This window comes from Perca fluviatilis, chromosome 14 (assembly GCF_010015445.1).
Source record: "Perca fluviatilis chromosome 14, GENO_Pfluv_1.0, whole genome shotgun sequence".
NCBI classification, from domain to species: Eukaryota; Metazoa; Chordata; class Actinopteri; order Perciformes; family Percidae; genus Perca; species Perca fluviatilis.
The window spans coordinates 6,342,210-6,364,948 of record NC_053125.1 but is presented as its reverse complement, the minus strand read 5'-3'; the positions used below and the strand labels follow the sequence as shown (position 1 = coordinate 6,364,948).

The window sequence follows — 22,739 nt, the reverse complement described above, 5'->3', positions numbered from 1 at the left end:
TGTTCTATTTGTAGCTACAGTACATAATTAGTTTGCAATGGTCCAACCCAATTTTCCCTCTAGCCCAATAATAATCACGGCCCATCATATTTATCTTGTATTTAAAGTAGATCAAATCAGCTCTACCTCCACCAGCTACTGTAAAATACGGCTCAGACATGGATGCTTTAGGATTATGGTTCATTATAGTCTAATAATCAGTCACTTGGGCCAACCAGAGATCTTCAACAGGGGCAGAGTTACTGCACAGGGGCACCAAATTATTATAAAATTAAAATGTCTTAACATGAATCCAACATTTTATTAGCGAATATAAATCAGCCTATTTGTGAAAAAAACAAACATTGATGACAGGCTTACTGGCATAAAGGTAGGCAGTCACTTATCCTTAGGATTCACTGTGCCACATGTATGTTTAACATTAAAATATGATTTATAAAATCATGCCAACAATTATTATTTTAATAGCTTAGTATTCCATGCATTAAAATATATGCATGGAATATATATATATATATATATATATATATATATATATATATATATATATATATATATATATATATATATATATATATATTTAGGCTTTAGGCCGTCCTACACGTTATTGTAGGCCCAGTTTAATATGGAACTTCATTTTATACAATATATGTATAATGTATATGCTCCATCTCTCTCTTAGTTAAAAACTGTAAAGAAAATAAATAAATAAATAAAAAATAGAAGATAAATAAGAACATGTATTGTACATTTCAGTACAAGCATGAAACCAACACAACAGAATACTAACAAAATGCATACACATGGTTCAGAATTATTGCGAATGATTTAAATAAGGATTTCCATGTTCAAAAAGGAGTAGGTAGAAGTCCTATACCCCTTTTTTCAACACATTTCCCCGCAATAATGGTGAAGTTTAAGTTGAACTCTTTCGCCTCCCAGTGGCAGCTCCGTTTTTGACAACAGTTGTAACGCTGGTTCTGTCATAAAGGTCCCTTCTTTCATTATCCCGTAGTCAGATAAAAGATATCAACAGTGATCACGCTCTCCTCTGGTGCTGTGCTATCTGCTGCTTATTTATATTGGTAAGAGTGTAAAGGCTTGTTTTATGTCTGCAAGTTAAATGCATGCTCTCTGAAGCTGAATCTTATCTGGCATACAGTTTTTGGAAATCATTTTCAAGGAGACCACTGGGGTCATTCTCCCCCCCTTTATAAAAAAGCCTTAATAAAAATGGCTGACAAAGGCTGTGAAAATGGTTCTGGAATCCTGGGTCTGTTCTTTTTCATTAGATACTCCATTTAGTTTAGTTAGTTAGTTAGTTAGTCATTAGCAGGCCCAAACAGAATCTGTGTAGTCTGAATTCCGACAACACCTCCGCTGATTTTCCGCAGATTTGATTAATTAATTTGAAACGCTTCTGTTATCCTAAATGAATATTGTCGATCACATTACAAGCCAAAAAACATTCCACTAAATTGCGATGAGAATTTCATTCTGGATTACCGAAAATCTGCAGATTTCGTTTGGGCCTGGTCATTAGTTTGTTAGTCCGTCAGTAAGTTAGATAGATGGTCGGTCGGTCGGTCGGTCGGTCGGTCGGTCGGTCGGTCGGTCGGTCATTATTTATTAGCACCAAAACAAACAAACAAAAACCTATTATGATGGGAGCCATCCATTAATCCGTTAATATGCTTACATTCTTCATCCATGTTCTCCATGAGAACATCCGCTCTCGTCACAATGAGGTGAGGAAGATGTTGCGCTGCATCATGATGCAGCGGCCTCGCTTTGTCAGACCTTCCTCCACAGCGGTGCGGAGGAAGGTCTGGCTAGTCCATACAGTGTTCTGGGATAGGAGGAAAAGGTGCTCTGGTTTATTGGCATTTCTTCAAACCAATCACAATCGAGACACGGTGCTGCTGCAAAATAGCCTCGGGAAGGAACTTGTTTTGGCAGAAATATGTTCAGAGTCCAGAGTTTAGAACGGAGACACAAAGAAAGAGGAAGGTAACGGACATCCGGCCGAAGAAGAGGGACATCCGGCAGAACCTCAACAATCCCTTAAATGAAACGTCGATGTAGACTAATAATCATTATTAGAAATAGGGAGAAGAAACCAGCAGAGACGCGGGGAAAGGGGGAAAGAGAAGGGGGGGGGGGGGGGGGGGGGGGGGGGGGGGGGGGGGGGGGGGGGGGGGGGGGGGGGGGGGGGGGAGGGGGAGTTTTTTTTTTTTTTTTTTATGCTCGACATAGACATGTGTGCAACAAATCTCCAATGTACAGCTACACAGCATTTATAGCTATTGCTAGTTTCCAGTGCCCGTCCCTAGAAGGGCTTTTAAACAGTCATATCTTCACGATCTTCGCTAAGCTGATCCCTCTCACGGAGAGAAGAAGCTCGGATGGGAGGCAGCAGCTCAGATCCCAGCGGAGCAGGAGCAGTAGTGGAATGTAACTAAGTACATTTACTCAAGCACTGTACTTTAGTACAAAGTTGAGGTACTTGTACTTTACTTGAGTCTTTTCTAGAGATGTTCCGATACCAATACCAGTATCGGAAAAGTCTCCGATACTGCCTAAAATGCTGCTATCTGTATCGGCAAGTACTGGAGTTTATGCACCGATCCGATACCGCGTAATTGAGCCCCACAGAAGATCTACTTTAATTGATGTTCTTTTTTCCATTATGACTGACTGTTAAACTGGAAAATAAAAGAAAGTTCTACGGCGTTCATTGTTTGTATTTGTTCATGTTTCACATAAAGTTTAACCTGAGCCAGGCCGTACAAAAAAAGAAATAATATCACATGCATACAGTGATAGTAGCTGTTAAAACATAATGAAATATATGACACTGGATCAGATCTCGGTATCGGCCGATACAAAAGTTCAGGTATCGGAATCGGGAAGCAAAAAAATGGTTATTGGACCTAGTCTTTTCTTTTCATACCACTTTCTCCTTCTACTCCACTACATTTCAGAGAGAAATATTGTACTGTTTACTCTACTACATTAATCTGACAGTTTTAGTTACTAGTTACTTTACAGATTAAGATTTTTGCACACAAAATACCCAACAACATAACTTCAAGTCCAGTTGATATGATTGAACACACAACTGTTTGGATCGTTTCCAGTTTCTAAAATGTGAGGATTTTTTGGCATTGAGTACTTTTACTTTTAATACTTTAAAAGACGTGCAGATGGACCACAAATGATATGAACACCATGACAGCCAGCAGAGAAAAGCAGCTAATCCTAACCCTGGAGAAGATGGGACCAGTCTGATGAATGTCTGATGACTCGAGCCCCCCTGAACTGAAAGCTCGCTTGGAACCTCGACGGAGGTGATACTAAAAAAAAACAGTACCTGTTAGCTAGTACCAGGTACTTTTTTTCATAATGGAAAAACAAAAAAGGCGAGTAGAGTCGAGGTGAGTCGAGCAGGTACCATGTGATAGAAAAACGCCACTATAAGCTCATCTTTGTCCCTTCTCCTCGATCTATCTGCTAGAACTTCCATGAACTCATCACCAAATCCAAATATTACAATATAACAGGGAATGCAAGACAATGGTGTGTTTAATTGTAGCCTATTATATACTTTAGGCTACAGAAATCAAGGAACAATTTGACAAAATCTGACTCAATCTGAGTAATAAAATAAATTCAAAATAAAACGGATTTTATTTCACTTACTTTATTTAATACACCAAAAGAATTTATTATACATTGTATGAATGTGTGTTTCCAGAAGACTGATGTTAGGGTTCAAAAAGGAAAGGCTACCCTTACAAACATACTCTTTATGACGCCATTGCTGCGCGACGGACTTGTTGTAGTTGACATGAGAGCGAAAAATCTGCAGTGATCCGCCGGCTCAGCGCATCTCTCGTTTTCTTACAGACCTTTTCAATTGAAATAGATTCTTCTGTGTAGATTTCACGTACATCGTTGGCTGTATTCTACCATTTATGTTAAGCGTATGCGTTTTTCTCTGAACCGGAAGACCTAAAAGAAATCAAAGTTCGCAAGGAGGTGACATCTGGCTGCTCCACACCTGACTTCATTGAATGAGGTTCAACACCAATTAGCATTTGTTTTGGTTCGATACCCATACAAATTAAACACGCCCAACATTCAGTCGGAAGCAGCTGGACACATTCATATAAATCTGCAGGCTAACGGTAAGCATACAATTGCAATACCTAGCTATTAACGAATACAGCGCACCGGGCGTTTTATTTTGCTGTAGCTAACATGGTGTCTGCCTACCTAACGCCTAGCTAGCTAGCTAGCTAGCTAACGACAACATGGCTAACCAGCTAACGTGTTAGCACGGATACACAGCGGATTGTTGATGAACTCTTGTTTATTGCAGATCGTTATTAATGATGGTGCAGGGACTTCGGCTATCCACAGTCACTAAAAAAACGAGGTTTGCAATGAATGCGACTTTTATTGAGGTTTAAGTGGTGAAACTATGACGGCGATGCTGCTAGCGCTCAACGCGCACAAGCTAGCTAGCTGCTTGGTAAGGACTATTTCCTGCAACGGAGAATATGGTTATCATCATATAGCTAGCAGCTTCTCCTCAAATTATTCACTATTATAAACGCCAATTTGCCCCGTTGCTCAGTTAACGTTAGTTACTGTCCTACTCTGTGTAGCTATCATGCTAAATTACATATCCGCTCTCCGACCAGGTGCACATGGTTACTAGAGTCCCGGTGTTAACAGAGCAGTTCTTCTGCCTGTGAAAGAACAGGGACATGTATTCTGAATGAACGCTGGAGAATGTCATCAAGCCTGTGGCTCTCTAAACGTTTGCTATGTCAGCAATTAGCTAGTGAGACCAGAAGGCTTTTATTTCCCATTAAAGCAACCAAATGGATTTGTGAATTAACGAATATCAAAGTTCCGTTGGAAGGTCGTAGGTCTTCAACGTTACATTTCATGTAAAAGTGATGCCGTTTTCCGCTAGTTGGTACCAATTGCAGCACTGTCGCCATAAAGGCATGAGTGATGCTTTAATGAGGTGATTTGTATACTGCACTGTGTAACGGTAGCTCAGTGGGCAGCAAGATTAGAGCCTACCTGATACTTTTGCATTTTGAAAGGGACTTTGGCCATCTCACAGTTGTCATTGTCACAGTTGTCACTTGAATTAATTATTTTCACACACTGAGCCTAATTTTCTCTTCTGGTGTAAACATATTGTCATTATGGGGTGACCATCAGGCTTCTTTCACATTACAAAATGCATACAGTATGTGGATAAAATCCACTGTTGGATAACAGGTGAAATGTCTCACACACCCTTAGTGTCTGTCTCTGTCTGTCTGTCTGTCTGTCAGTCACAGGCTGGGCAATATGGCCAAACTCTTCTATCCCGACATTAGCCGTTCCACACCTTGATAACAATGTGTATCACAATTAAAACAAGTTTTGTTTTGAATTACCAATACATAATATTAGCAACAATCCATTAATAAATAGTCTGTATAAATAACCACATATTAAAGGCTATAATTGTGTAGTCTGTGTTAGCAAAACGGCGCCTCTATGGTTCGCTCCAGCTTCACTCCCATGTGCAAGATCAGAACATAAAGTGATGTCCAAATGACGTAAATATTGCCATAACCAAGTCTGGCTAATTGGGTTTTTGACATCCCCATAAAAATGGTATGAAAAAAAAATAAAAATACGATAGACCTTTTCATATTGTTTTGACGATACATATTGCCCAGCCCTAGATGGGGCAAGAACATTACTAGTGTCTGTGTTTTTTTTTCCCCACTCCCTCACCCATACCATAAATGAATGCAACTTGGATAATAGTTTACAAGATGGCAACTGCATTTAAATAATGCTCTTGTTAGATTAGGGATGTGATAATATTTAACAACTTGAACTATATCTTTTTTGTGAATAGTGTAGAGAGAGAGCGGAGCACTGTGGAACCGCTGTGTTCAAAGTGATGTTCTCTCACACTCCAGGATAACTAGCAAGCTACATTTTCTATAGAAAGTACAGTAGTTATAACACCCCCGCTGCATTCTCTTGTTGTTTGTAGGTGACGAGCTGGCGCAGGTCGTGGGTTGTCCGTGGATAATGCGAGACAGTGGCGGTAGCCTGGCCCAGAACCGCTGGCAGGGAGACCTGGGTCTGACCGCTGTGGGGCAAGACGACACAGGAGGAGGTAGGCTTTTTACTCCAGGTTAATATGTGCTTACATTCTAGTTAGGCTTGGATTATTAAGAATTATGTTGTAGGCAAGGGAGCTTTATTTGTATAGCACATTGATGGCAACAGGGAAATTCAAAGTACTTTACATAGAACATCAAAGAAAAACTGTTACAAATATTAAAACCGATAAAATACGAGAATAAAAGTTACAGTGCAGTATAAGAAATTAACAATTATTTAAAGAAAGGCAGCATCAAAAACAGAGGTCTTGATCCTTGATTTAAAAGAACTGAGTTATTCTTTAGTTATTTTTTTATCGAACATTTAAAAAAAACTCACGTACTCTCTGCAGTACTCCCAAAGTACCCCTAGGCAATTATTTAGATGATTGATTAATCGTTTTACAAGCAGATAATGCCAAGCATTTCCTGGTTCCAGTTCTCCAGTCGTGCTGAGTCGCTCTTGGCATATCATTTATGAACTCTCTGCTCTGTGACGTCAAAGCCCAACAGTCTGTTCATTCAGCAGGACGGGTATCAAGTGGAATGAACTCCAGTAGTATTTGGTTAAAATAAAAACCCTGCAGGCTTTTGGGTCACGATGATGGCGTGTGATTGAACCCAGCTGACGTTGGCTAATCCCTGTTCCCATTTTGTGTTTAGGTGGGATCCCTGGAGACCACCTCATTGTCCCGGTGTCAGGCCACAGTGTACCCAGTCCCATGCACCTCAGACTGGGGCAGAAAGAGAAGGTGTGGACAGGCGAGTATGTGGAGGAGGATGAGGATGAAGACGAGGACGGTATGGGTATGGGTATGATCAAGCCAGTAGCTGATGAGGATGAAGAAAACAATCTGGATGGGGAGGACGAGTTAGAGTTTGAGGGCAAGGGTTGGGATAACAATGAGGAGGACGAGGAGGAGGAGGAGGAAGAAGATGATGAAGAGGAGGAGGAGGATGAGGTGGAAGATGAAGGAGAGGAGGAAGAGTTGGAGTGGGAGGTCCCAGAATTTCCCTCCCAGTCCACGCAGCACCCTCATTCACAGCAGCAACACCACCAACATCACGGACCCCAGCAGAAGGCAGAAGAGGGCGGTGACGTCCCTGGAGAGCACCCGGTCTCCCCGGCCAAAGCCGGGGACGTGTTCAGGTCCCACCTCAGCAGGTACAGGGCCCTGCGGAGGCTCCGGCGCTGGCAGCGCTTGCGATCCCACGGCGGCCTTGGATTTCGGCTAACCAAGCACTGGAAGAGCTGGCGCCAGCGGGCGCAGTGGGTATGCTCCCAAGGGTACCGGTACAGCCAAAGAGGGCGAAGGCACAATCTGTACGGCAAGCAGAGGAGGACAAAAAGGTATCGGCAATCGCCATACTCCGACGGAGAGGACGACACCAACGATGAGAGGTTCACCGCGTCGGATAGAGGTACTGACATACGCTACATTTCCTTCTAAAGAGGGTCAGTTGAAGTGTATTGTAGGGAGTATGTTTCAAATGGCACAGTTCTATATTTTTTTTCTTATTAACGACAAATGTCATGTATTGCTAGTCCGTCTCTTAATACCCAAAATAAACACAAAAAGCTGAGAATTGCAATAAAAATATGCCGAAATAACTACATTATGAGGCCAATTTGTAAAAAGCCTGAATTCATGCTTCGTCAGGTCTGTCCGCAAGACGACGAGCAAAGAACTTTTGAAATGCTTGTTTTCTGAACGGAGTTCAGATCGGTCTGGGCTATGCCATGCAGGAGAATCTCAGCGCTGATAGGCTTGACAACCAAACGATGTAGCGCCGAGCGACACATTTAAGTTGGGTTGGTGTTTGTTCCGCTTTAAAGCGGGAAAACCATAGCGGCCGGGACACAAACTTTTGTCAAAAGGTGTAGTTTGACAGTTTTGATCTGAGTTTTGTGGGCCTTGAGCATTGCGCAGCTACGTATGTATGACGCTCCTGTCAGTCATGGTCTTTAACCCGCCCCATATGAGATAAACAGTTGTGATTGGTCCGCCCAAGGCATGGTCGGCTGAAAAATTGTCTAAATGAGGGCCAGACGTATCTCCCAGAGCAAATAAAACATAAACATATATATATATATATATATATACATACATACATACATACATACATACATACATACATACACATACATACATACATACATACATACATACGGACGGACGGATGGACTAAATTTTTGCCTTGGTCGCACTGGTGCGCCTAACTTTTTTTATTTAGGTGACCCTAACCCTACAAAATATAGGTGCACCTAAATCTTTCCTGGTGTCACCGTTAACACCACAATTTCAAGGTCATGTTTTTAATCACGCGATAGATAGATAGATAGATAGATAGATAGATAGTAGATAGATAGATAGATAGATAGATAGATAGATATAGTGCGACCAAGGCAAAAAGTTAGTCTGGAGTCCTGTACGTTATACCATTTCAAAACATTTTACTTCACCAAATTTGCTGTTTTGGACTAAAGTGTAAAATAATGACAGTCAAAACATGGGTTTGTAATTCTTTCTTTTTTCTCTGTCAGATGAACACATGAATGGCTGCTCTCCAGTCAAACAAGAGGACAGAGGGAGGCGGGAAGTGGAGGTCAAACCAGTGGAGCTGGCCCTTACTGAGGAACACATGAGTTTTGTGACTGGTAAGGATCAGAGACTCGGCCTGTTAGCTCATGTTCGCCGTCGGTCGGCTCGTTTTAGAACAGATTTTTTTTCATTCTCTCCTAAATGCTAAAACAACAGTTTCCCATGCCAAGGTTGCAGTTTTTGGTCCCGTTAGTTTGCTTGTTAGTGTGTTTTTGAAATTAATGAATTGGAACGTTAGACCAACGGCCAAGCAACAAGTGATTTGTTTTTGGTGTGGATCCACATCGGGTGCAGATTTTGATAATTTCCAATGATTTCTTAAAACCGCGGCTACACTGCTTTTCTGCGTTATGTTGTGTTCGCTAACCTGCGGCTGCTGCGACGAGGAGTAAACCTCTAAATATGGCCGTGTGCTATATTGCACAATTTTCTAGGTGCCGTATATCACACGGCCATATATAGAGGTTTATTCCTCGTCGCATCTGCCGCGGGTTCTACTCCGACCTGCAGCTCTTCGCTGCATGTCATTCCCCCTAAAATGCCCAACAAATAATCTTAACATTTTATATATATATATATTTTTTTTAAATAAAATGTAGTTCAAATGAAAGAGCTGGTGTCTCATTTATAAAAGCTGTGTGTAGGATCCTTACTATAAGTGTACGTAAGCCCAAAATGGCATATGCCAAAAAAAGTCAGATTTATAAAACCGTGTGTACGCACACCTGTAAGCAGTGCTCCCTTTATAAATCACAGATTGGCTACAAGCGTGCGTATGTGGATCAGCCTCTTATCCCGCCCTGTACACGCCCATTTTTAACCATAAATAGTCAATGCAAAGCACCTCGTGAATGCTGATCAGTATGTTAATGACCCTTAGAGTTGTTCTTTCATTACACCGAATCATGACGACTGGCAGAGAAAAAGCAAAAGACCTCTCAGACGCTCGGGAATTGCTGCCAGTGTAGGGAAACCGGATCTATGGACTACCTTTATTAATAATATCTTCCAAAACAGCAGGTATTACAGCACTCGGGGACAGCTTCGATATACCAGACCTACTGTATATGATAAGATTTAACAGAACTATAAATTATATCCAAACAAGCCTTAGTGATAAAGGTGAAATAAATAAATAAATAAATAACATTGACTGACATTTCCCTCTGGAAACAGCCAGTTGCCCCCAGAGTGGCGAGGGCCAGTATTTGGACCGGGATGGCACGGTACCGGTGCGTTGCCCTCTCTATTCAGTACATAGAGCCAAGAGCACAGCTTTAGGGAACCTAAATCGGCATATTAGCCAGTCATCGTCATGGTCCCTGAAGACTCTCTCCTGATTGGGGGTTAGTCCTCCTGCGGGGCCAGCAGTGCCATCAGCAGCATTACGCACGGGGATCACCGCAGCATAAATATGTTTACAACAATTAGAGTGATTGTAGAACCTTGCCAAAATCACAGCATCAACTAGTGGTATCCTCCATCCCGAGATACAATTTGAAGACGAAAGTCTAATCTAAGGCAAACACACTTTTCTTCATGCAGGTTTTGTCGCGAAACGGTATTAAAGTTCGGACTGGTAACGAGGACTTCAAGTGTAACGATTGCGCGAGAGCTTAACGGCTGTATTTCCAGACTGACATCTGATGATATACGCACAGTTTTAAAGACAGATATTTAGTTATTTACACAGTGTTCTGCAGTTATCTAATGCTAGGGTATTTGATGATATCCTGTATTCTGTGGAGTCGGGCCATCCCCTCCTCCTGCGCTCCGTGGCGGACAATGTGACGGCGAGACAGCGCCGATCAAACATTAACAACACCTTTTTATTAAAGATTTGAGTTGTATTTTACAAGGGGTTTATGGAACAAGTATCACGAAGTACAAGCGCAAATAGCACTGCTGGATTTAATCTTCATGGTAATGTGGATGATATGGAGTGAAAAAAATGTGCGTGAGGCATATCAATACTTGAAAATATTAACAGTAAAAAAATTTCCCATTCTTTCTGCAGTCTGACTTCAGTTCACCACCTCACCATCTGCGTCGCCAATTCCTATTTTGTCTCCAAAATGTCCATACGCATGGTTCAGAGTTTGCGTGGACCGCACATTCTCACGTCAAGTTTTTTGATATAAATTACAACCTTTGCGTGGGAAGTGGCGTACATTTTCAGCCCCGTTTTGTGCGTACGCCACGTTTATAAATGAGACCCCAGGTCCTCTTGAATGGGCGTGTGTGTGTCTTGTTGTGAAGATGATGGTTTGACTATAATATCTTATGTTTTTCCTCTGACCAGGTATTCTTGAAGAGTCTCTGCAGCAGTACGGCAGCTTGATCCCCGTCCATGTGGATGACATTGTGGAGAAGCTTCAGGACATCTTCAGCGAGAGCTTCTCACAGCCACACAGGTCAGTCACAGTGTTTGGTCTCCTTGTGTGTGCAGTCATATGGTGTTTAACTGCAGAGGAAACTGTTGGATAAAATGTTCTGGAACTGTACCGACTAGTGTTGCAAGGAATGTCCTTCTTCATTCATTGACTTTAAACAAAGAAAAGCAGTGGGCTCACAATTAGTTAAAGGTGCAGTAGGTAAGAGTTATAAAACTAACTTTCTGTCATATTTGCTGAAACTGACCCTATGTTCCAGTAGGACTACATGAAGCAGGTCATTACAAAAAAAAAAAAACGGGCTCCTCTGGCACCACCTACAGCCTGTAGTGTGGTTTGTAAAAAATCCACCGCTCCCTGTTCAGATGCACCAATCAGGGCCGGGGTGTCTAACTGTGTGTCAGTCACTGTTCATGCACACGCATTCATTTTCCCTTGTGGGGGGAGGGGGTTAGGAGACCGTTTTTGGGCTTTAGCAGAAAGGGGGGAGGGACTGAGAAGTTGTCGATGTTGTCAGCTAAGTCCCTGATCTTCACAATCCTACCTACAGCACCTTTAACTGTCAGTCCTTGTCAGTTATTGTTCACTTGACTGTTTATAAGCCACAAACCTTTCAGTATCACATGCAGACGGTGTGATTATGCAGGAAAATATTTGACATAAAGCATGTGAGTAAATAGGAATAGTTAGTTAGCCTGATGAAGTTCGATGTTGTTGATCCGGCATCATTTATCTTGGTACCGCACACACCTTGCATGTAGCTGTTCACTTACTGCCACTTGAAAGCAAAACTAACGACAAAAGGCACAACTCATCATGCATTATGGCAAAGGGCAGGGGACATGCAGCTCGTCCTACTTTTCCCCAACGTATATCCGCCAATAAAAGAAAATAGAAATGCGTTGAATGAATTTAGATTTAAAAAGCAATAATTGCATGAAAACAGGTTGTTGACGAGTCTCGACACTCGAATGAGAGTCAAGTCGGAAGTGCTTTGGGTCGCAAGTCAAGTCTGAAGTCAGCTGTTTGTGCGACTCAAGTCCGAGTCTCAGACTCGAGTCCCCATGTCTGCATGGTAATGTATAAACTTCCAAACGAGCAGTGGAGTAGTAACGTTACGAGGCAGAGAGACGGTCGCTAAATGGGTCAAAGCACGTTGCTGTCGCCGTGAGCCACCGCTTTATTCTGCTCGTTTTCTGTGAACGATGTGGCGAGGGCTAAGGCGGAGTTGGCAAGCTAACGATAGCCAACTAACAAGTCGTGCACCTGCTGGCTGGCTGGTTTCGCCGTGCTTTTCTGCTGCATTGGTTACAGAGAATGAGCTGAACAGCGGGCTGGGTCTAATGGTAGCGGTCCGCCCGACCCGTTGCCGCTGGGTCTAACTGTCCCTCCTCCTCACTCCCCGCCGCTCCGAGAATGTCTCCCGAGCTGCGACACCGTTTTACGGCCCTGCTGATGCAAATTGTCACCATGACAACTAACAACAATCGCCAGTTGTGTACCGATCAAATGACCACGGAAATCAGTTCAGTGGCCTTTCTATCCATTTTATTTCTATGGTTAGAACCTTAGGCCTGGTCCTTTGGCTCTGTCAGATTGTAGGGCAGCAGAATTCTAACATTTCACCTAATTTATGACGTTGATTAGGGCATCTGGAGGTTGATTGAACTAGTTGGGGGCCATTTATTACCTCTGAAGTAACACCATGTAGGTGAATTGGTTAAGTTAGTAACTTACTAATGCATCATGTGTGTGAATTGTTCTTCACTAGGAAAGCAGTGGTCCAGCACCTAATACAATCCTTCCAGCGGTCGTCGGGCTCGTCCCTGGCTAAAACATTCAGAGTCAATTACAAACGCCACGTTCTGACCATGGATGACCTGGGCACTCTGTACGGACAGAACTGGCTCAACGACCAGGTACGGCACCACACACTCTTAACACAGTAGACCCTTATCCGTGGCATTTTGACTTGTCCTCGCAGGTGAAAACTAAATCTGTCAATAATGGCTCAGTTCCGTCACGTGTCCAGTCATTTTAATTAGGGATAGACCAAACCAGAATCGGTTGACCACCTAATTTTAATGCTGTCCGTTACAGCTCTGCTTTTCCTGCTATGACGAGTGAAAAAAGGTCCGTGCCGAGGCATACAGCTGCAGGATTTTGCATAGTTAAATAACACCAAGGATGAGCATAGAATAAATGTACTGCCACCTGATCCTCAGGACTGTTAACAATGTGTCTCATGCTTGTCTGGAAAGCAATGACGTGCCAAAAAATATTCTGTCAGCTCTTCAAAACCTTTTTTCCTGGAATTGTGAAAGATCAATTGGTGGTTCATAAAACACTTGCTTGGAATACAAAACGTGTGTGTGTGTCTCTCCTTTGGCGAGATTAATTCATAAATGCCAAGGTTAGTGAAAGTGGAGTACGCAGGACAAGATCAATACAATTGTCAGGCTTCTTGCTGAACTCAGCCAAAACATAAAGTGTACTCAGGTTCCTACAGATACAGGAAAGAGTGTCAGATGGTGGAAATGTATTATGAGCCAATAAAAGGAACAAATGGGTTGAATACCACCTTTTTCTAGTCACTGATCAGAAAGGTTACAGTGCCCTTTTTCAAGATGTTTCTTTGTAATATAATGTTTCTGTTTTTATTTAGATTATGAACATGTATGGTGACCTGGTCATGGACTCTGTGCCAGAGAAGGTAAGGAAATAAATACCAAAGGCCTTTTTAAAGTCGCAGTAGGTAACTTTTATAAAAAAAAAAATTTGTTGTCATATTTGCTGAAACGGTCACACGAGGCAGATTATCTGTAATAAAAAATAAATAAGTTACGTTCTTACTTCCTGGTGCTCCTAATGGCAAGTTTCCACTGCCCTTGAAGGAAAACAACCAATCAGAGCCGAGGAGTCTTAAAGCTGTGCCAATGACTGCTCGTAAACTGCGGTCAAATCAGGCAACGCTGATCAAATATGAGTCATGATTCTGTTACTGCATTGTTCATTTACAAATCCAACGGGAGACATAACTACCTGTCTAACCTTAACGTTAGTCCTCTCTCTCCCTCTCTCTCTCTCTGGGGTGTGCGGGAGACAGGACAGTCCGCGGATTACGCGCCGTCACCGAGTCAGCCGTATAATCTGGTCATAAACAGCTGAGTCGCTTGCCGTTTCCATGCATTTGTCCGACGACATTTTCTCGTGGTCTCTGCCGTTAAAGATCTACGTTAGCGTCTTTGTGCCGTCTTCTTCTCCTCCCTCGTTGTTTGCTTACTTCCGGTAGTGGCAGCCGCATGATAGACCGCCATCAACACGCCCTCTTCCCGACCGGCTGGGCTCAATCAGACAGGAGGCTGCAGCGACGATCAACCGAGGCAGATAGCCGCGGTAGTCCGTTTTTTTATACACACTCCTCATATACACACTTTTTTTTTAATGCCTCCTCATTCAATACCCAATTTCAATACCTGAGGAGTAAATCTCATCAGCGTCAGTGAGCCAATAAGCATGCAGCAAGCTTCTACCAAGACCTATAATGTTTGTGATTGGCACCCGTCGTAGAGTCAGGCAGGAAAAACTCTGCGTTACACTCGCATAGTAGGAGCTGAAACAAATAAAGATTTGTGCCGTAATGGATAATACCTTTTTGGCTAGATACTTGGACACGCGGCCCTGCTTGTGTCAGAAAGTAGGCCATGCACAACTCAAATAGCAGAGTTTCACAGTCACGGAGGCCATGAGAATGGCTTTATTGTCCTATTTTGAAGCACTATATTGAAACCCCAAACAAGTGGCGGCATTTCCCTAACTCTGACTTTACTCTGTTCTCTCCCTCAGGTTCACTTTTTCAACAGCTTCTTTTATGATAAGCTAAGGACAAAAGGCTATGATGGAGTCAAACGGTGGACCAAAAATGTAAGTGGGCGTCAGAACCTTCCCGCTCTTTGAACGCTTTTTCAGTTAAGTTGTTAGGTAAGATTTTCTTCAAGTTCAGCTTGTGCTAGACAATTTATTTTTATGTAAATATGTCGCCCTCTTGTCATTTAAAATCACAAAGTGGGACTACAAAAGCAGAAGCGTCCCCTCCCTATTAACCGAGCCCCCATCAGTTGACACTTGTTAGCATTTTGTCATCCAGGCATTATAATTACTGTGGAATTGCTCGTATTTTGCTCCAAGTGCCTCGTTCAACAGTCGCACAACCAAGACAGAAGCTTAGTCATGGGGTTGCCCTTTGACCGCTCTGTCATGCTCCCTTATGCCAATACGCCTACACAGTTTTTCAGGTATTATAAAAGACATCACTCATCTGATTAAAAAAAAAATGTTAATGTTAGTGTTAAAAGTTAAAAACTATAGAGTCGTTCCTCCCAATTACAATTACTCCCAACTACAATTTCTCTGGTTTATCAGTGAGGTCTCCCAGTGATGGCTGACTCCTATGCTGGTCCAGCGCGAGCTGAATGCACATCAGTCTGCGTTGCATACGTCTCCCATATGAAATGTCTGTATCGTGTTTTCATAAACGTATCCAGATGCCGTTGCACAATACAACTACATAGCATAGCAATGCGCTACCGATTCACCTCACACACATAAAAGCGCACGCACCGTCACACACAAACAGCTCTGTCACACACACACACACACACACACACACACACACACACACACACACACACACACACACACACACACACACACACACACACACACACACACACTGGAAAGCGGTGTCCCACGGTTGCTACTGTGGTGATTTCATTCATCTCGCAGCGCTGTTGTCATCTGTCTTTGTAAAATGAAGCAGCTTTACAACGTTTCTTCCTCTCTGCCATGACTCCTTCCGTGTAGCAGCATAGCCACATGACGTCATTTGTTTTGCAACAAATAAAAAATAAAACAACATACTGGCATTGATAAAACAAATTGATAAGTTGGAAAGATATGATTCTGATGGATCAGACAACTTGGAACCGGATATCGGATCCCATCCCTAACAAAAGAGCTGCGAGATGAAATATTTACAGGAGGGTACTCATGACAAAGTCCATCATGTTAAATTCAGAACTTTTGATAACAAGAGAAGGGTGAGTGCTCCTCCTCAGCCTAGCACTGGTGTTACACTGTATACTGGCCCCCAGCAGATTCTGTGACCTGTAGCAGTGGAACAAGCATTTTGCCTTCATGTAGCATGTCTTTCAAGAGGTAGGAGGCGGCCTGGAATGAATTCATCTGATGCCTTCCATCCACTAGAAGACTGAACCGACTTTAAAAAGACTAAAGTCCGACACCATCTCACATCCAACGTTAAAGACTGTCATCGTGTGTAAAGACTGGAGGTCATGCAGGGTCACACATTGCACGACTACAACTAGATTGGTTTTGAATAATGTACCCAAGCTAGCTAGCTAGCGTTTAGCTGGAAACTTGAGGGAAAGTTAGCTGATTTCCTGTTGTGCCGTACATGAGGATGAATGTCTCCAGTACCGGGTGGTCGGCGTTTCCCCGCCGGTAGCGTGGCGCCATAGCAACCGTAAACACCACCGACTCTATCCGTTTGCTGCTTCCCGTTTATGTGCTGGAGGGGGCGCACCCATTGGTTGTTGACAATGTTCACATGATTTAACTTCACTACACAAGACTTAAAACTTAGGATAAAATCAAAAACGTTTGATTTTGTCGGGACGTCCAGACGTGAAAAAGACTGACTGGGACTGAGTTTTATGACCTCACACCAAGCGATGGAGAGGACGGGAGCGCCCCGACTCTAGCAAGACTCTCAGGATTCCATCCAGATGTTGGGAATTAGTCTGCGACAGTAGAATCGCTTGAAAAGTCGTTTGGTGTAAGGTCGGCGCGATAGATAGATAGATACTTACTTACTTACTTACTTTATTCATCCCGAGGGAAATTTTAGGCATCCAGTAGCTTGGACGACCATAACACAACAAACCCATGCATAAAAATCACTCACAGAAATTTAAAGAGTTAACAATTTGTGAAGTGATTACAAAGGTCTGGTATGGACTGACCATGTGATGCAATGACCATGATAAGGTGTGTGTGCAATGGTGGTAGTGCAAAAGTGAACAGTGCAGGGATATTAACTATGACTATGAAAAGACAAGAATGTAAACCTAATAGAATAACTTGACAAATATGAAAATAAATAATATACTCTAAGAACAATATATAACCGGGAATAAGTTGTAAGATGTAGATGTTAGGACCACAGTCCAGATTGTGTAGGAGGGCTAATATAGCCTATAAGACAGTCAGTCAGGTGTACAGCAGACAAAGTGATACCAATGTCCTATAGTATAGCTTGACAACATTACATCCATTACCTCTCCTTTTACTACTTTTGTCAGGTTGACATCTTTCAGAAGGATCTGTTGTTGATCCCCATCCACCTGGAGGTCCACTGGTCCCTGGTCAGTGTTGACATTCCTCGTCGAGCCATCACATACTTTGACTCTCAGCGGACTCTCAACAGACGCTGCCCGAAGGTAGGACTGGGACAGCAACACCGAGCCCTCGCACCCGGAGATTATTTTTGGAAAAAATAAATCAAAGTAAAAGCCACGAGAGACCCTCAGTGACTGGCTGTAGATGGCTTTCATATAACTAACAATCGCCCCTTTTTGGTTCAACGTTCTGATGAACTGTTTAGCTAACAGACCGAACAGTGCTTTATTAGTGGCTAATATACTCGTCGCTGTTTCACTTTTACTAAATGGAGTCTAAATTGGGAAGATGATCATTTACACGGTGTTTCTGTGCATGTCGTACCGGATGTGGACAAAGCTGTCACTATCAGGTCCCATCTTTGATTATTAAATGGTGTTTAAATTGAAAATGTCAAAACAGGGAGTCGGTCAGAGTTGGGAAAATGAAACGCACCTACCCAAGAGTGTTATGACCGTACAGAGGAAACGGCCTCGCTTGAATGCCTCGTGTAAAATGAGAAAATCGCTGAGATACGGAATCCATTTCTAGCCTGACGAGCCAGACCCCCATCAAGATGTTGGGTCTGGGAACTCGCCAATGGCAGGGCTCAATCCGAGGGGCGGGATAAACGGTTGTCTTTCAAATTCCCTCTGCACTCCTAGCCAACCAGAGCAACGCCAGTTGATGGATTAAACTTTTGTCGTATCCGGTCGGGGAAAACTCCGAACACATCTTCCTTTTTTAAGAATGACTTCAGTGCCGTTCTTTGTTCTTTTCTCAAAGAAAAACTTTGCGGCCAAAACACATTCCAAAGGCCGCTGTTCGCCAGCAGCAGCAGCAGCCATCTTCTTTGTTTTCAAGTAGCAGGGAATTCACGCGCAACCGTCACAGCTCTGCCGTCATTATGTTAAGCCCCGCCCACCGACTCTATACACAATGTGATTAGGTCTGACCAGAATTCGGTTTTTCCAGCTCGCAAGCCAACGGAGAGTTGCTAAATTACATTTGGTGCCGCTAGGGTGCGTCTAGATTTCTAGGCTAATCATTTTTTTGGTTGAAAAAGGATTGTTATGCATATGGTCGTGCAAAAATAAGCACGCTATATAATCTAGTACATTTGAGTGGTCTTAAATGTGAACCTTTTTAATCCTAGCATTCTGGTATTTTGATTAGAATGAAATGGGAGTGTCGTTATTTGTCACCATGCGTATGCTTTATCTCCTGTAGTCTCTTCATAGAACCTTTTTTTGTTGTTTTTTTCACAGCACATTTTTAAGTATCTGCAAGCGGAGGCCATCAAGAAAGACCAACAGGACTTTTTGGCGGGATGGAAAGGCTTTTTCAAAATGGTGAGATGCTTTGTGTGTTTCTCTGCTTTGACGTGCAGATTGAGGTTTCTCATTCCACAAAGCCCTCACTGTGGTGGGGGAGGGGGGGGGGGGAGACAGTGGGTTGTTACTGCTGGAAGCCAGTCACACATTGCTATGGCTTTGTTATGCATTTCAGCAATTGTACTGCGTGTTGCTGATGTGTCGTGGATTTGTTTTGTTGCAGAATGTGGGTCGTCAAAACAACGACAGTGACTGCGGGGCTTTTGTGCTACAGGTGAGTTTGGTCAGGCCATGTGTTCTCATGCAGATCTACCAACGTCTGTCCATCCATCCATCCATCCATCCATCCATCCATCCATTCATTCACTGGCCCAACAGCATGTCTCAGCCAACCCTGATATGCCTGTTTTTTGAGGAAGTAGGCTGCCACGTTTCCACCTCCCTCCGTGTTTATGTTGTTTATATATCGGCCAGACTGTTCCAGTGAGCGGCTACCAACGGCTGCCTTGACCTGTCAGACAGGAAGCATGTGGAGCATCCACTGTACAAGGCTGCGTTCAGACGGGACACGGCGATCCGGCAATTTTCCGCAGGGTCGTCCAGGGCGGTGCGAGAGTGTCACGAACGGCCCACTTGTGTGACGTCCCGTTGTGTTCTTTAAACCCCCCAATGTAGCACAAGTAGACTTTGATATTTCACAATTACTTTTTTCCCCGTCAGATTGTCAGTGGAGCTCGACGTCACCGATTGCACTTGAAGGCAGCGTTATTTCACCAGAAGAGAGAGAGAGAGAGAGAGACGAGAGACACATAGCGAGTGCTTTGTCGTTGCAGGAAACATTCAGCTATTACACACGCTCCGGGGCAGTGTGGTGCTTGTGTTTCTTTCCTTTTTTGACCCTCATAGTGTTTTTAAACTTTCTTGTGGCAGCGATAGAGGCAGTGACGTTTCCTGTACGGGATTCTCGCAGCGCCTCAAACCACTAAACCTCTAAACACACCGACAAGCCTGATCGCCGGTTACGTGATCGGCCACCGCAGCGTGACGTGGGGTTGTGGTTCTCCGAAAGTTGAGTCGGTCTCATCTTTTCGCCGTGTGTTTTTTGTGCGCGTCCCCCCTGCTGCAAACTCCACCGCAGCCTAAACTCACCCTCCCATTCCAAATGAACGGAAAGCCGTCTGACGGCCGACCCAGGCGATGTGAATGCGGGCCTAAAGCTGGTCGCTCAGCACTGTAGGAACACCTACTGACTTGTGTTGCGTGTTGTTGTGACTCTGTGTGTTCGTGCAAGCCAATAACTTCTGTTTTTCTCCTCATTTGCCCCTCCACCGTCCTGCAGTACTGCAAGTGTCTGGCACTAGGGCAGCCGTTCAGCTTTGGCCAGCTGGATATGCCCCGGCTGAGGAGGCAAATGTACAAAGAACTCTGTCACTGCAAGCTCACCCTGTGACCCTCCACCCCCACCCTCGGCCCGCCATCTCCACCTGCTCCCGCCCTTACACTTAACAAGACGGAGGGACAATGCCATGACAAGAAGAGGGCACGGGGGAGCAAACGATGGACTGGAAAAAGAGAAACTTTTCAGAAACTTTATTTTTCTCTGCCAACATCCAGAGAAATTCCTTCTTCTATTGTAGGTGATGTCATTGTTTCACTTTTTGTCTCTCTTTGCTTCCCTCTCTCCACCCTTTTTTGAAAACTCCTGATTTAATTTCCATGTCATGGTAATTCCTTTGTGGTTGACAGAGGCCAAGGCTAGCTTCCGTTTTGGGAAATGTGCTGACCTTCCATCCTATCGTAGTCCACCTTTTTTTTTTCTTTCAGTCTGAATGGGAGCATGAAGAAGATTATATCTAAAGAATACAGTCCAGATGAAGGGTCGGACCCCAGTTAGTCCCAACCTCCAGTACTACTTTGACTTCAGATGCCTGAACAGTGAGTGCAGAGGTGGCGTGGGTGGACGGCAAAATCATTTGAACCAGTCTGTGTAAGCTTGTGGTTAAATGGTACTAGTGGATGTACCCGCCCTCCATCCATGCAGTCCACACAGTAGGTTGAAAGAAGTGAGAATCTCAAAAAAAACGTTACCACACCCGACATAAAATACACTTCCCCCGTGCTACAGCCAATGTTACGTTGGCCAGTCCATCGATCCAGTCGTCACGTGATGTTTGCCACTGTAGCGCGACGTGACCTTTCCGATGTACATTTGTTAAACGATTTCCTCCAAGGTGTTTAGAAGAATTTTCAAGTGAAAATGGAGCTTGCTAGTTGACGCTGCCATATCGACGTCAGAAAATGCACTTCCAGCGCGTGAGGAGCCATTCTAGTGCTTTTTTTTTTTTTAGTAAAATTAGAATTTACATCTGGAAACTTTCTCTGCCTCCATCACTATTCACCAAATAATCCATCGTCGTGCGGGAGACTGGATCTGCATCAGCGGATCAGCGGCCAAACACGCCAAGATGACATATTAGCCCAATGAAGGGGTATCTTTACATTGCATTTTATCTTTTTCTGTGTTTTCTCTTTGTCAGTAAATGTGTTGATATGCTTATTGCTTTAAACAAACGGTGTTAAACGGAGGACTACTAATGTGTGTTTTTGTTTTTTTTTCGGAGTAAGTACAAAAGAGATCCTCTGGCGGTAGTATTTCTTCGAGGGTTTTGAGAGCCATTTTTGGTGAGGACCACGACCGCTACACAGCAGATCCAGTATGTTCGTAATGGAGTTACAGCACCCTCCTCCTCTTTTTATAACGAAAGACAAATTTGTTGATAGCCGTGTGTTTTTTTTTTTTTTTTTTTTTTTTTCTTTCTTTTTTTCCAAACAGTTGATGCAACAGAGTTGAGTTTTATATATCTTCTACAATGCATTATGGTTGCTAAAAATAAAAAAAAATGCGGCAAACAAGCGATGGTGCATTTTATTAATGCTACTGGATGGCTGTTAGCTGGGTATGCTGACGTGATCCTGACATGTTATCCGGCGTCCATGGTAGCGATGGTAACCAAGTAGATGCACTCAAGCACTGTACTTAGGTACGAGAGTGGAGGTACTTGTCATACTTGACTTGAGAATCTCCTTTTCATGCCATTCATACGGAAATGGGAACCTTTATCTGACGGCTACAAAGTTACTTTGCAAATTAACATTTTACATAAACAGGGTGGACTTATAAAATGTGTCTTGTCATTGATTAAACTACCCAACGATGTATACATATATTCAAATTGTAAAATGCTACAATACATGATACAAAACTATTAGAGTGGGGGATTTTATTCCACTCCTCACCTGTGCTTCCCCCTACTTACTTACTTTTTAAGATTGGGTTGTTTGAGGTAAGATACACTAGCCCTTTGTGTTCAGGCCACGAAAGTCCTGAACGTACTGAATACCTGGTGGAAAAAAGGAGGATGTGGACCTTTTTAAAATCTTGTGACTGTACGTTTTGACTGTTGACTTCTACCTTCAAATAGGAGCCAATTCCACTCTTTAAAATGGTTGGGGCTCGTGGCTGGGTTGGCTCAGTGGGTAGAGCAGGCACACGTATATTTAGAGGTTTATGTCTCGACGTAGAGGTCCAGGGTTCGACTCCGACCTGTGACGATTTCCTGCATGTCTTCACCGCACTCTCTCCCCTTTCTCACCTGTCCTGTCCATTAAAGGAGGAAAAGCCCCAAAAATAATCTTTTAAAAAATGGTTTTGGCTAATGTGTTCTTAGACTAACAATAAGGCTGTCTTTTATTAGTTAG

General features: G+C 43.2%; 1 protein-coding gene across 1 annotated transcript; it reads left to right on the top strand.

The window, feature by feature from the left end:
• Window positions 1–3,837: 3,837 nt before the first annotated feature.
• senp3b (SUMO specific peptidase 3b) lies at window positions 3,838–21,320 on the top strand. Its single transcript, XM_039822036.1, has 12 exons — window positions 3,838–4,190; window positions 6,080–6,205; window positions 6,855–7,613; window positions 8,737–8,850; window positions 11,097–11,208; window positions 12,959–13,106; window positions 13,853–13,900; window positions 15,034–15,111; window positions 17,571–17,708; window positions 18,915–18,998; window positions 19,204–19,254; window positions 20,320–21,320. The coding sequence occupies exons 2-12, from the start codon at window positions 6,118–6,120 to the stop codon at window positions 20,428–20,430; spliced, it is 1,731 nt and encodes a 576-aa protein (XP_039677970.1). The 5' UTR covers window positions 3,838–4,190; window positions 6,080–6,117; the 3' UTR covers window positions 20,431–21,320.
• Window positions 21,321–22,739: the final 1,419 nt, after the last annotated feature.